Genomic DNA, 14481 nt, shown 5'->3' with positions numbered 1-14481 from the left:
CCAGGTGCGGAGTTTGGTTTCGAGGAGGAATTTGCCGTTTTCTTGGTGCCGCATGATGAGGAATTCGCAGTGGTCGACGTTGCGGAGGTCTTCGAAGTATTCGACCGTGAAGTGGTACCATTTCATGAGGAAGACGCGGGACATGAGACCGTGGGTGACTGTCAAGTGTTGGCTTTTCGTCTTTGGAAGGTGGTTTGTATGAGGGGAGACGGAAGGGACATACCTAGGATGCAAACGCTGGCGAAGTCGTCCTCGCCGAATTGCCGCCACAGACTCTCGTTGAAGCCGCTCACTCGGTCGTAGGCGTCGGCTGCGCTCTCGCCATTGGGGATCCGGTAGAAGAAGTGGCCGTAGTCGGCGCGCTCCTGCCACATGCGTTCCATTTCGGCGCTACATGGCTGGAAGTTGCCGAAATCTTGCTCGCGCAGCCGCGGCTCCTCGTAGACTTTGATGTTGGAGCGGCGAAAGGGCGAGGGCTCAGGGTCGTCGGAGGTGAGGGTTGCGAGGAGACCCTCTGTGGTTTCGCGGGTGCGGCGGTAGGGCGACGTGAAGACTTGGAGGGTGTCGTCTGGGCGGAGGAGGTTGCGGAGGCGGCGGCCTGCTTCGTGGGCTTGGGACCATCCTTCTGGTGTGAGTTTTACTCTGTGATCTGGGACGGTTTGGTGTATCTCGCGGTTTTCTGGGCAATTAGTGTCTGATGCATGGTGGGGATGGTGAATGGTGAGGGACGTACTGTTTCCTTCGGATTGGCCGTGCCGAATGAGTATGATTAACCTTGGCTTGGTCATTGTGGTGGTTGTTTTGTCTCTTTTTGTTGGAGTTTTTGTGACGAGAAAGTTGGGCAGAGTGTGAGGTTCCGGGATATCTTCTTACGGTGGCGGGGCAAAGTGAAACAGAGTTGCAAAGTTGGCAAAGCAGAGTGACGGGTATCTTGGACGCTACAAGAGATATACAAAGACGGCAAAAAAGAGACGAGAGTGTGCAAAGAAAGTGTTTTTTGAAGTTCTGCCCAAGACGGGGCAAACTGGTCGATTATAAATGTTGAGTACAGTACTCCGTAAGGCTGCAGGCGTTGTGAATGTCTGAAGCCATGATTCGACATTGGGTGCATGTGGGGCGAATCGGACAAACGGGCCACTCACATGCGGCATCACAGGAACCAGGAATCTGGGGAGACTCTTGAGGCGCTTGGGGTCGCAGTGGCGGCTCTGTGCCGAGGAAATGGAGGAACCAGACACTGAAAAGAGCCAGGACTAGCCGCTGCATTCAGCCAGACTCGGACCTGATTTGATGCCTTGTTCTTGCAGGAGCGACTAGTTGACAGCTTATGTTCAATGTTGTCTCTTCTCGCCATCACCAACACATGGTTGCATTCAATACTCGTACGATGCTCACCAATACGCCACGGCATTCCCATCCCAACTGTTGAACTGGCTCTGGGAGTAGCCAACTGAGAAAGTATTTGATTCTTCCACATCAGATGTTGTGGTTCGGCTTGCAGACATGGAGCATGAAGCTCATGCCATGTCAGCACGAAGAACATTGAAGTCGAGTCAAACTGATACAGGGAGGCGCCTGGTTTGATGCTGACTCCTGACAGCTCGGCTAGCGAACTGGGGAACAAGGCAAGTGTGCCCAGGACTCCAGATGTCCAGATGTCCATATGCATGTCCAGTAGTGACTCGTCAGGGTCCAAAGTCCAGAGTCCAGGGACATCGGACATCAGACATCGGACCAGATGCTGGCTCCTTCTGCTGGTGTGATCTGTGGTCTGCTCTGGTGGGTCCATGTCATGCGGTCAATTGATGTCTTGTCGTCAAGGCGCGGATATCCGTGGGCATTTGGAAGTCAACTTCATGCAAACTTGACTTTATTGCGGGTGTCGACATCTCATGTGAAATTAAAGGCCAATGTGCTCTGCACTCGGTCTGATGCGTCCACAGACACTACTCGACGGTCTGAGCATCCCTTGCCGAGCAGCTCCACGTCTCGACTCTCGAGGCAGGCAACGCCAGCAACTTTTGGAAGGCAGCCGACCAGCCGCTCGTCTGCCCATATCAGGCGTCGCTCTTTCCCATCTCCGTGACAATTCCATGTCTCGCCCGCTGCCTGTCCTTTTGTCAGTCTGGTCGCGATCCTTCAATGTTCTTTCCCTCATAAACCTCGCCAAATACCCCACAAGTAGAAAGTAATAAGCGAGCACGTACTTCCCAGTTGCATAAGTTCTCGTCCTCGTCGTGTTCAACTTGACTGTCTTCTCTTCTCTTTCTCTCTACATGCACATTGTCAGTGCGTCGATTTCAACGGAGCCGCTCATCACTGACGATCAAGAAGGTCAGGTTGGGTGCTGAGATTGTCAGGCTGCAGGCTTTTGCGTGAGGTGACTAACACCTGGCATGATCAGTAGGCTTGGTAAGTGCCCGGCACAATTTTTGATTTCTTGTTTTGTGTCCCTGGTATTACACTACCTCCAGGTGACGCGCCCTTGGTCTTCTTCTTCTTCTCTTTTCATTGCATTCGGGGGCTTGTCCGTCGATGCGAAGAAGAAAACTCACCTCCCTGTCTGATAGCTCGTCGCTTTCCCATCCTCGCACATCATTTTCGGCTGGTGATTCTGGGAATCGCGGCGGATACCATTTCTCTAGAGATCGTAGGGAGCGTCCGGAACGTGTTGAATGAACAGTGTTTTCTTGTCATGAAGCCATCGTGGAGGAGGATTTCACAGCTGCTGTTGGGAAGAGGAGGGGCCTCCATGGAACGGGAAACTCAATCTTGATGGGGGGAACGAGGGGTTTTATAGGACTGAAGCTGTTAAGTTTGTATCTAGGTTTTAATCTACCTAGTAGGTATTGGCATGCCTTGTTATCCACTGCTTTGCGCTTCTTGGGATGTAGATGGGCTCCGATTGAGCTTGGTTCGTAGCTGCTTCATGACCAGGACTCCAGGAGCCTAGTAGATGCAGTCACGCAAATCTTAGATAAGTAAACTTTGCGCGTATAGAGGATAAGCACAAGTTGAAAGTCAACATCCTGTAAAACAAACTTCTGCCAAGGCAAGTCTCAATATAGTTCTACGGCACTGAATTGTCCGTCTAGACTTTATGTCCCATGTGAGCAGCAAAGTCAGTCAGTCTGAAGTGCAATTGTCTTTGTATTTTCTATGTTTGCAAGCAATTAGACCTCATTATCATTTATCTAACGCATTGGTGTCAGTACACTTCCCGTGACGTAGCCATGCTACCGAGTTGCATCTGACACTTGACGTCAATCCACAGCCGAGGCGGCTTACACCATCGTCTGATGTGCTGTTTGTCGGTGGTGCAGCCGCTGTGGAGGCGATACATGCAGAGCAGTCTGCGATATGGGGGCCACCAGCATTTCTGTCACGTTTATGTGCTTCTATTCCTGGCTGGATCTTATCTGGCGGATTACCGCACCATCTGCTTGGCCTTGATGGCATCTACGCCAACATGGTGTGGCTGTTCAACTTGATCTGCTGGTGGGGCCCGCTTTGCCAACATCCAACTTCAATCCAGGCACCACTCACCTCAAAACTTTCCAGCTTCATCAAACAAACACTTGCGACAGCAATCTTGCCATAACGGCCATTATCGACCTGCATCACCATTAATCGAGTCGCTCTCTTCACCCTTCACTTGCACCCAATTCTCCCGACGCACCGTCTATTGCGACACTTTCGCATCCAACCGGTCCCTTATCCCACCAACAGCCATCGCACCGCCGCCTACATCCTCCCAAAACCACACACAGTCGCGTCGCAAACCCTCCCATCACAATGTCCGCCCCGGGCCCCGAATCAATCCCAACATCCGCAGACCCTCGCTCCCACCGTCCCACCAAGAAGCGCGCCCTAACACCCACATCCTCCCAAGCCGCCTCCCTAACCGCGCTCTTCGCCAAACCCGACCAAAACATCCCGCTGGCCTCGTCGTCGGGCCCGAGACACCACCACATCCCCGAGATATACACCAACGTGCAGGGGTCCTCTGCGGGCGCCGGCTCCGGCGAGTTCCACGTGTACAAGGCGTCCCGGCGGCGCGAGTACGAGCGCCTCAAGGAGATGGACGATTCGTTGAGGCGCGAGAAGGAGCAGGATGAGTTTGAGAAGGGGCGCGTGGAGAGGGCGCGCAGGGACGAGGAGAAGACGAGGAGGAATAGGGAGAGGAGGGAGAAGATGAAGGCGAGGAAGGCGAAGAAGGGGAAGGGTACGGGGGTTGCTGAGCGGACGGATGGGGAGGCTGGTAGGGAGGGGAGGGGGGAGGAGAAGGGTTGTGAGGAGAAGGCTGAGGAGGGGCATGCTGGGCTTATAATTCATGATGATGATTGATTTGGGATTGGGCATTGGGGATTGCATAGCGTTGATTTGATACCCATAGACATGATACTAGAAATCTACCTGTGCTTACTGTGTAGCCTATTGATATGGTGAAACGGGCTTAGACACTGCGCAGCAAGATAGAATCAAGACATCACACACACATCTGGATCGTGATTTTGAAAACCGTCTACCAAGCCGAGGGAGTCGTCTCCTCTCAAGCTACCCGTACACCTTGAATTTTTGTAGTCTATGGCTGATTAAACCTCTTGCCTGCCTGCAGTCATTGGTACAGGGGTATGCTCATCGCAACAGCACAACAGGCACTAATCCCCCTCCGATACTTCGTTATCCATTTCCATTTATTCACAAATCTTCCACGTGTATCTTCCTCGTGTCTTAGCTTAGTCGTCACCTCCGCCAACGCCAGGAGCGCCACCACCCATTTGTGCCTTCTTGGCACTGCAAATGTCATCGACCCTCAACAACAAGCAGGCAGCCTAAAGATATAGTTAGCATCTCGTGTGACTTCATCTACCTAAAATACAATCGCAGCATACCTCAATAGCAGTCTTCAGACTTTGCAGCTTGATAGCCTCAGGTTCCCATACGCCGTACTCCTTCATGTCGACAATCGTTCCAGAGTCACCATTGACACCCCATGAGCTCTTGCCCTCGGCCTGCTTGGCGCGCAGGTCGGTCAGGACACGGACTGGACTCTTGCCGGCGTTCTGGACCAAAGTTCGGGGAATAACCTCAAGGGCATCAGCAACAGCCTTGTATGGCCACTGCTGAACACCTTCAATACCCTTGGCGAGTTGTGCTAGTCTGACGGAAACAGCCATTTCTGTGGCACCTCCACCAGGGGACAGCCGAGGGTGGAACATGACATTGCGGGCAACACCCATGGCGTCCTGCAAATTGCGCTCAATCTCGTTGAGAACATCCTTTGAGGGACCGCGCAACAGGACTGTGCAAGCCTTGGGGTCCTTGCACTTGGTAAGGAATGTGAAGTACTCGTCGCCAATCTTCTCAATCTCGAACAGACCGCATCGGGTACCGACGTCGGAATCCTGAAGGTCATCAACTCTGTTGACAATGGTGGCACCTGTAGCACGCGCTATTCTGTTGTTGTCGGTTTTGCGGACTCGTCGCAGAGCTGTGATGTTGGCCTTCATGAAGTAGTGCTGAGCAAGGTCTGATACGCCCTTTTCGGTAATAACAAGATCAGGCTTGACGGCAATGATTGCTTCGCACATGGACTTGACCTGCTCCTCCTCGATCTGCAAAATTCGGTTCCAGTCCTCCTCTTTGGTAATCTCAATGTTGGTCTGCGATTCTCCCTTCTTGTACTCCAGAGGGCAATCCAGCAGCACAATTCGGGGGTTCTCAATACGTCGACGCATCTTGGGGTGTGTGATATCCTTGTTAAGCATCAGGCCGTCGAGGACTCTGCTGTCCTCAATCTCACCACCGGGAACTTTCTCAATACGGGCATATCGCTTGATGTCAACCTCGGTCTTGCCATTACCAGCCTCCCAGGTGACAGTTCGCACAGCCTTGAGAGCAAGATCGCACATCTGGTCCATCCATCGGGATACAAATTTCGTGCCGATGGAAGAGGAGATGAGCTGGTTCATAGCCTTGTCGTCGTCGATGTCGATGGGTGTAGAGATTTCGTCGATGATCTTGATAGCGTCCTCAAGGGCGCGCTTAAAGGCGGAGATAATGACGACGGGGTGGATATTGCGTTCGAGCTGGGGAAGAGCCTGTGCTAGAATTTCTCCGGCTGGGCAACCAATGTTAGGAGCGGTGTGTTTCGATGTGGCAGGCATCCGGGGCGGCCAGCAATGATCATGATGCAGATGAAAACACGCTTCACTGCTTACCTAGAATAATGACGGTGGTAGTGCCATCGCCAACTTCCTCGTCTTGTGTCCGGCTGAGCTCAATCATGCTCTTGGCCGCGGGGTGCGACACCTCAATCTCTCGCAGGATAGCATGTCCATCATTGGTCAGGACAATACCGCCCATAGGATCGAGGAGCATCTTGAGCATAGCCTTGGGACCGAGACACGATCGAATGATGTCGGCAACACTATTAAAATACGAATCAAGCTTTAGCCGGCTGTACAGGGTCGCGGTCGTCGAACCAGGCGGTGATGGGGAGTTCAGGCAACATACGTCTTTGCAGCAGCAATATTGGACAATTGAGCTTTTCTTCCGGTATGTCTCTCACCACTATTGGTGTCTGCAGAGATTCAAGTCAGTACGGCATGTCGACGATTATCAGGTCCCTGCAGCTTCAGGCTTGAAGGACCGGCGCAAGACGGGGGCAAAAATGAAGGACCGCAAACTCACTCATAACCAGCACCGGAGCTTGCATGATGGGCAACGTTTGACTCGAGTGAAGCTGCAAAACAAAAGGACACCAAACCGAGGGATGAGAGAAGAGAAAAAAGAGGACGAGAAGTTTGATGCACCACGACCGAGCAGCTCAGGAAAGAAAACAAGGAGATGCTGGAGGGGATCCTGGAGCGGGTGGGATGGGATGGCAGAGTAAAAGGCAGAAGCAAAGGCGGGAGAGGAGGGGCCAAGCCAAGCGCGCACACAAAAATGTTCCCACGATAACCAGTTGGATGTGCACCAGGTAGGGATTTTGGCGGGGAGCACAAGCACCAGAGGTCTGGTCAGGTCGGGCAAGCACCCTTTGGAAAGCGGTGGACAGCACCTGCCGTGAGTGGAATGGACGGTGTTGATTGGCCCGTCACCTTTCCGGCCAAAGATTCTGCCTTCAAAGCGGCGTGTCTCCAGCTTTTTTTATGGGCTTTTGGAACTGCGCCAGACCGAACCCAGCGAGGTTCCAGGTCGGCTTGGTGTCCGCACAGCACCGGCTCAGCGGCTCAGCGGAAGCTACAGTGCATAACAGCGCCAACTTTAGACTGCCTCAGCTATCAAACCCAATTATCAGGGGCCTGCGCTGGCAATTTGGCATCTCGGCCCTTGCAGAATGTCAAGGCACCAGACTAGATGCCCACCGCGGCTCCGCTTAAAAGCGCCATTTCGGACCAATCACGGCGACTTGGAGCTCAACAAACCTTCAAATCTCTTTGCACAGATCGTAAACTTTGCCATGGACGCAGATGGACGTCAATGGAGCCAGCGCCAATTCTCGCCATTTGATGTCTGGTCTGGTCTGGTCTGGTCTTGTGCCCGCGTGATCTGCTTGAACTTGCTAGTGGGCCCCGTTTACCCCAACCAACTGCACATTGTACAGTAATTGACTCTAATCTAGATGTGTCAAGTCTGGTTCTTGTTGCGTCGCCATGCCCTTCGGAGCTTGTCACGATATTGTTGCTCCTATTGTTACTCCGTCCAGAACTCCGAGGCTGAGCCATACCCGTCCGTCATGAGTCGTGATTGACAATAGTCGTCAACCCCGGACCCGTTTGTGTCCTGGTCTTTCTTTTTTGGCCGCATGATGCTGTACCCCGGATTATGATTCCCATGCTTTACTTTTCGCCTTGTCCTGGTCTATGTGCTGTAAACTGCCGAAGGTTGACTTCGGCACAATACAACAACTCGGCCAACTTGGCATTCGGACATCGGAATCCGAATACTCCAAATATTCCCTCCAGACATTCCCAAAGAGGTTGATGCCCGATCAGCTGGTTACAATATGCACGTCGGACTCTGACATGCAGGAATGTCTTACTGTATCGTAAGAATGCTTGATGTAGCATTGCAATGTCGGTACAATGGCGTGTCGTCAAACCCCCGATTTCCCAGTCCGCAACGGAGGTCAAGTGAGTCAAGAGACGGTCAAACTCATGCACAGAAATCGGTCGCAGATGCAGCATTATGAAAAGAAAAAAAAAAAGTTAAAAAAATTCATTCTGTTGAATCAAATTGCGGCCGCTGCCCTGTCATAAGTTCAATCGAGTAATTATGTAACTACCCCGTAGCCAGCCTGCATGATTCCATACATACATATGTAAGCAACTGACGTCCACCTGCAAATGTTGCATCCATCATCATCACACTTTCAGCCAAGCACACTTACTTCAATCGTAGACTGTCCACAACTCCGCGAGCGACTCTCCTGCTTGCCAACATGGCAGCCCAGCTGGACTTCGTCAGCCGCAGCTTGCACATCATGCACAAAGCTGGTGTGCATCTTCCCCAGCAAAGCATCGAGTAATCTCCCGAGGCGCGAGCTCTAGGAACCCGTGCTGTTTAGGTGCAGATATTCCCCGTGCCACGACGACTTTCGGTGGAATCGGCCAACACCATCAAACAGTGACCGCCAACGACGAACTTTACCTCATTGCCCCCGTTCCTCCATCTAGGCACCATACTTCAAGGGAAACTTGTCATGTCCCCGTTCCCGAGTTGACTCATCAAGCGGGGGAATGTCCTCCCATCCCTCGCCAGGCTCAGACTCAATCTCAACAATACAAGCTGACTCTGCCATTGCGTCCTGCACTTCCTTCCACTTCAAGCATTCCTCCTTGTATCTCTCCCCAACATTTGACCACGAGCCATCTTTGGGGTTGTAGTCAAGATATTCAAAAAACGTCCCCAGCGTGAGGAACTCGTTTGACCCAAGCCAGTGTAGCCCCCTTTTCTTCTCCGACCACTCAAAGCTCGGAACTACGTCTCTGGTACGTGTATACCGTAGCGAAGTGCAGAGGCTCAGTGGCTCATGGCCAGAACCGCCAGCTGGACCTCCAGGTGAAGGTGCCCAAACATCCTTCAACTTCACAACTTGGCTGCGTGGTATGGAAATGACCAGTCCGGACTGCGGGCCAAAAATGAGTTCTCCGGATCTCTTATACATCCAGAGCGGCTTTATGATATGTACCAAGTGCCAGGGCTGTGGGACCGTACTTGAGTGACCGGACCTACATGAAGAGTCAGTCGCTGGGGGAGCCATCATGTCGGTTTCGTAAACAGCGATGAAGCCCTTGCGATCGTCATTCTTCACAGTCATGATGACCTCTGCTTCAGAATCCATACTGTTTGGCTGGTTTGCGGGGTCGATCTTCTTGAAGGTGATTGATTTAACGAGCAGGCGTGTACATCCCCGTTGATGTTTCGCCATTTCCAGACATTCTCCGACGTTACCGGGCTCAAGCAACTCTTGAAGACGCTCAGTGGCACAGTGTCTAGTCATTCCAAGTTAGCCATCATACTCTCAACGACGGTACGAGGGTTGGAATCCATACGCAGATCCTGAATGCCTGGCAAATCGCAATCCCTGAGCCTCGTCCAACTCTTCCATCGAATCGTCAATTTCATTAGTGGGCAAACCACCATCAACCATGTATCGAGCATAAGCAAGCTCATATTCACGATCAAGGTGCATTCCAGCCAGACGGTCACAAACTTTCTGCATGCCAGCCACAGTGGTCATGTTCCCATTTGGAAACTGTTCTGAACCCTCGATGCCGGTTGTTGCTAGGTTCCTAAAAGCAAGAAACTCCTGCTCCTTCTGGAAGCCTGCTTGTATCCCTGCGTGCAGTATCTCTCGAACCCTTCTTGGCCCTCCTACTTGCGAACCCGGTTTTCTGATGAGGCTGCTGGTTTGTGAGCCGGTTGCGCTGCTCCTGGAGCGACTTTCACCGGGCCTGCCTGTGTGGTCGGTCGGGTTTCTTGGAACTGCGCGAGACCCTCGGCCAGGACCAGCTCGAGATTCTCCCCGGGATTCCGGCTCGTCTGTATTAACGTCAGGGTAACGACGATGTGGAACTCCACCGCGCTTTACTGTATAACGATGGCAACCCATGGCGGTTTGTTAGGGCTGAATAGCGAAGTAAGTCTTTGAGCGTTCAACTAGAGTGAGGGTCGTAGGGCACAAAGGCTTCATTCCGTGTGAAAAATAACAATACAAGGAAAAGTTACGCTTCGCGCTTTTTCGAAAGTAGAAAGAAAGAAAAGTGTAACCAGCTCTCGGGTGTGCGGTGGCCTTTGGAGAGGTTAAACACTTGCAGAGTGAACGAACAGTGAACTCACGCTGGTGAGTTTCAATAGTCCCGCAGAACCGGCCACGAAATGACCAGGCGTGAGTAGTTCAACATCGTTACTTTCTTTATTGGCCTGCATCTTGCCTCACTTGCTTGTTCACGAGTTGTTCGGACGCCTATTATTATGCATCGGCATGATTGTATTGACACGTCAAGTATCTACTCTCCATCTGTGTCACACTTCTGTACACACTGTACTCAATGTCAGCTTGATACTGGTAATTGTATTGAGTAGACTTACTTTTCCCGCACCTCCAGGTGGCGAACCCGGACGAGTTCGACAGACGAGGTCCTCGCAACACCCGTATTGAGGAGCAACTCCAGCATTACAATGTTCACCTTCCTTCTTGCAAGAATCTTGTTGGATACGTGGATTCACACACTACAGAAAATATTAGACTTTAAAGTGGGAGCTATGTAGAGAAGACTTACTTTTCCTGCTGCTCCGGGCGGTGAGTTGGGCGGAACTTGGCAGACAAAGCCCTCGCAGCAGCCGTATTGTGGCGCGACTCCGGCATTGCATTGTTCATTTTCCTTCTTGCAGGTGCTTTGAGCAGTGGCCACGGCTGCAATGCTGGCGAGGGCGAGGGCTTGGAAAATCTTCATGGCGATGGTGTCGAGTAGTTGCTGTTGGGGAGGTGTTTGTGCCTGGTTAGGCTGGTATTCTGGAGTTGTTGTTGCCCTCTCGGTGTGTTTGTAATTTCTCCCTTATTTACTTTTATTATGTGAGTTCATTTTCCATGGGAGGAGAAGCAAGCAAGGCGTGTAAGAGACATTACTCCAGTTTGCAATCTTGTGATTGGAGAAGCCTCAGAGTGACGGTATCCGAGACATTATCAAGGGAGTTGGTGTCGGGCAAAATCTGGCAGATATTACTCTGTGTAGTGGGATTCAACTCATAGCTCAAATGGAGATCGCCGAGTCGCAATACAAGATTTGTCGTTGCTACAGACCAACCGGGCGCGTGTTGGATGTTGTAAGAGTTTGTTGTTGCACGAGGAGTCAGGACTCAGGACTATGCCCACAGCACCAGATGTGACGAGGTGCGGCGCTATTCTAGAATCTTAGTATTACGGTTATTATGCAAGAGCCCTTATATTGATGAATTGGCTTTGTAACTTGCCCTCATCTAAGCCATGGTTGCATAATCCTTGAAGAAGCTGTCTAACTAGTAAACGGAGTTGTGCTCAGAGTTGATTCGACTACTGAGCCAGAAACTTTGGTGTTTTAAGTCTAATTCGGCTAACAACAAGGCTCTAATTCAACCTTTTGTTAAATGATAGCTGATTATGCTGCAGCTTGTGGCTAAAAGTACTAAAGTGTTTTTTTTTAACATATTTGGGTGCAGATTAGCACCACACTTCACAATATCTAATAGTGCATTGCATGAGTAGTGAATCCCTAGCTGGTGAAACAAGTTTAACTGCAACTACACATTTATAATAATGAACCAAGTTAGATTCCCAGTAGAAAGTCATAGCTTGTGACAACTTCAAATGTAAGTCCTTCCATCTAGCTTACAAAGTTCCCTAGCTCTCGGTCATCCAAACGTGGCGCATTTGTCATGAAACCAACGCCTTATCAAATCACCACCTCAGCTTTCATTGGTACCTCAACCTCATCCATCTGCCACGAAGCTCTCAAAGCAACGAGCTTATCTCTGCCTGCCGCGTGCGGGGACACTTCAAATGCAACTCTTACCTCCCTTTGATTCGCCATGGCACTCATTCCATGAATGAGCACAAAGCCACATTCAAGTCGCAGCTCAATTCCAGAGCGGGCAGCCCTGTAAGTGGAGAATTGACTTTCCAACGGCGTCGATAGCTCTGCAGCCCCAAGCCGAATCTGATCAAGGCACCATTCTAGATGTCTGTGAAGCCGTGATTATTCCCAGTTTCTGGCGGCATCACTTAAAAATGTCGGAAGCTCCGGAATTTTCTATATCCCGGAAATATGGCTGGCATGGAGGTAGAAATGCCGGGAAGTTGCTCATCACGACGTTCAGCTTCCTATGAACGACGATGAAACTCATCAAGACCCAACCATGGCGCACATATTTCGCGACACGACAATCGGCATCCTCATCCGATGGGCATCGAGGGGTTCCCTCCTCAAGTACCCTGAGGAAAAGGGAGATTTCCAATGTCCCATGTGCTACAACCCCCCTATGACAGAGTCAACACCAGCTCCTAGCCATCACGAAGACACACACGATGAGACAGACACACACCCCGAAAATGAAGCACACATTGACAGACCGGCAACGCCCTCCACCGAGGTCGACTCCTCAGACGATGAACTAGAGACGGGGGAGCTCTCGAAAATCATGTCCCGGCCACAGATGTCGCACGTTGAAACGAGAGCTTCCCTCGCACAAGCATACTCCGACGCAATTCTCCAAGAGAGTGTACGTCAAACACACACCATCATCCAGCCCAAGACGAAGAACGGCGTCATCCTAGTAGACTGGTACCATACCGACGACCAGGAGAACCCGCAAAACTGGTCGTCAGGGCGAAAAACGCTGGTCGTCCTCCAGATATACATGTACACTCTAGCCGTGTACATTGGTTCCGCCATCATCACCCCCTCCCAGCCGTATATCGAGGAGCAATTCCACGTCACGCCGGAAGTCGCATCACTAGGCCTGTCTCTCTACGTGCTTGGCTACGGAGTCGGCGCGCTGGTCTTCTCCCCGTTATCTGAGATTCCGGCCATTGGCAGAAATCCACCGTACATTATCACGTTTGGTATCTTCATCGCGCTTTCGATTGGGGTCGCTGTTGTGAACCACTTTCCGTGGTTGATTGTGCTACGTTTTCTGCAGGGGTTCTTTGGTTCGCCGTGCTTGGCTACTGGTGGTGCGAGTCTTGGGGATGTGTTTAATTTAATGCAGTTGCCGTATGCGCTTACCGGCTGGGCTGCTTTCGCAACAGCAGGTACTGAGTCCGATACAAATGCGTATAGAAAGGTGCTAACATAAATAGGTCCTGCGCTGGGTCCCCTAATATCCGGGTTCTCTGTCCCAGCGACAAACTGGCACTGGTCTTTATGGGAGATAGTCTGGCTCGCTGGCCCCGTGTTCGTCTTCATGGTGATATTCATGCCCGAGACATCTACTCCTACGATTTTGCAAAAACGTGCCCGTCGTCTTCGTCGACTTACAGGAAAAGATGTCCTCCGCTCTCAATCCGAGATAGACCAGGCGAATCTCAAAGTCAGTGAGGTAGTTGTGCAGAGTCTCTGGCGCCCCCTGCAAATCAACCTCCTCGACCCGTCCGTCCTCTTCACCAGCCTCTACATCGGTCTGATGTACGGCATCTTCTACTCCTTCTTCGAAGTCTTTCCCTTCGTGTACGCCACTGGTCTTCCAGGTCGAGCTTCTCCCACTGACGGCTACGGCATGAACGCCGGCGAAATCGGCCTCATCTTCCTCTCCATCAGCGTTGGCGTTTCCATATCTATAGTTCTATACGCCACATATCTTAGGAAAGTGTTTGAGCCTAGTATTCGGACACAAGGGCTGGGCGAGCCGGAGCGCCGCCTGGTTCCCGGACTGCCAGCCAGTTTCCTCGTGCCGATTGGGTTGTTCGTCTTTGGCTGGACGGGGAACTCGAGTCCCGATATTCCGTGGATTGTGCCGACCATTGGTATAACGATTATCGTGATTGGCATATTCATCGAGTTTCAGGTCGTGTTTATCTATCTGGCGCTGAGTTATCCGCAGTATAGCGCGAGCTTGTTTGCGGCGAATGACTTTGTGAGGAGTTCGTTGGGATGTGCGGCTATTCATTTTTCGCGTCCGCTGTTTATCAATTTGGGGGTTGGGAAGGGTGTGAGTTTGTTGGCTGGGCTGAGCTGTGGAGGTGTCATTGGGATATTTGTGCTGTGGTATTTTGGGATGGCGTTGCGGAAGAGGAGTCGGTTTGCGGCCAAGTAACACGTCAATCAGCTTGTTCGAGTACCTAGGGATTTGGATACGATTTTGGGAATCTATTACAAGAGGTAGAGTAAAGCTCGTGCCGGATTGCTGGCTGTTCGAGGTCAACAGTGCCGAAACAGAACCTCATATACGAATGGACTTGGACGGAGGACACCTTTTATTATTGCAGCTGAGTAA

At 51.5% G+C, this 14481-nt stretch overlaps 5 protein-coding genes across 5 annotated transcripts; 3 read left to right on the top strand and 2 right to left on the bottom strand.

Moving 5' to 3' along the window:
• Positions 1-3795: 3795 nt before the first annotated feature.
• On the top strand, positions 3796-4347 carry VFPPC_15255 (hypothetical protein; the record flags this gene model as incomplete). Its single annotated transcript, XM_018293008.1, has 1 exon — positions 3796-4347. The coding sequence occupies one exon, from the start codon at positions 3796-3798 to the stop codon at positions 4345-4347; it is 552 nt and encodes a 183-aa protein (XP_018149197.1).
• A 392-nt stretch (positions 4348-4739) lies between these two features.
• Positions 4740-6721, bottom strand: VFPPC_00905 (T-complex protein 1 subunit gamma; the record flags this gene model as incomplete). Its single annotated transcript, XM_022428193.1, has 5 exons — positions 4740-4835; positions 4896-6124; positions 6225-6433; positions 6520-6586; positions 6697-6721. The coding sequence occupies 5 exons, from the start codon at positions 6719-6721 to the stop codon at positions 4740-4742; spliced, it is 1626 nt and encodes a 541-aa protein (XP_022284704.1).
• A 1633-nt stretch (positions 6722-8354) lies between these two features.
• VFPPC_15254 (hypothetical protein) lies at positions 8355-8558 on the top strand (the record flags this gene model as incomplete). Its single annotated transcript, XM_018293007.1, has 1 exon — positions 8355-8558. One exon carries the CDS (start codon positions 8355-8357, stop codon positions 8556-8558), a length of 204 nt encoding a protein of 67 aa, XP_018149195.1.
• Positions 8559-8680: 122 nt separating this feature from the next.
• VFPPC_12927 (hypothetical protein) lies at positions 8681-10967 on the bottom strand (the record flags this gene model as incomplete). Its single annotated transcript, XM_022428856.1, has 5 exons — positions 8681-9503; positions 9564-10053; positions 10525-10553; positions 10603-10718; positions 10794-10967. 5 exons carry the CDS (start codon positions 10965-10967, stop codon positions 8681-8683), a joined length of 1632 nt encoding a protein of 543 aa, XP_022284703.1.
• A 1438-nt stretch (positions 10968-12405) lies between these two features.
• Positions 12406-14301, top strand: VFPPC_00903 (cycloheximide resistance protein; the record flags this gene model as incomplete). The annotated part of the gene is made up of 2 exons (XM_018280833.1): positions 12406-13300; positions 13349-14301. The coding sequence occupies 2 exons, from the start codon at positions 12406-12408 to the stop codon at positions 14299-14301; spliced, it is 1848 nt and encodes a 615-aa protein (XP_018149192.1).
• Positions 14302-14481: the final 180 nt, after the last annotated feature.

Source organism: Pochonia chlamydosporia, chromosome 1 (genome assembly GCF_001653235.2).
Source record: "Pochonia chlamydosporia 170 chromosome 1, whole genome shotgun sequence".
In the NCBI taxonomy this organism is placed as follows: domain Eukaryota; kingdom Fungi; phylum Ascomycota; class Sordariomycetes; order Hypocreales; family Clavicipitaceae; genus Pochonia; species Pochonia chlamydosporia.
This window is presented reverse-complemented; position numbering and strand designations above follow the sequence as displayed.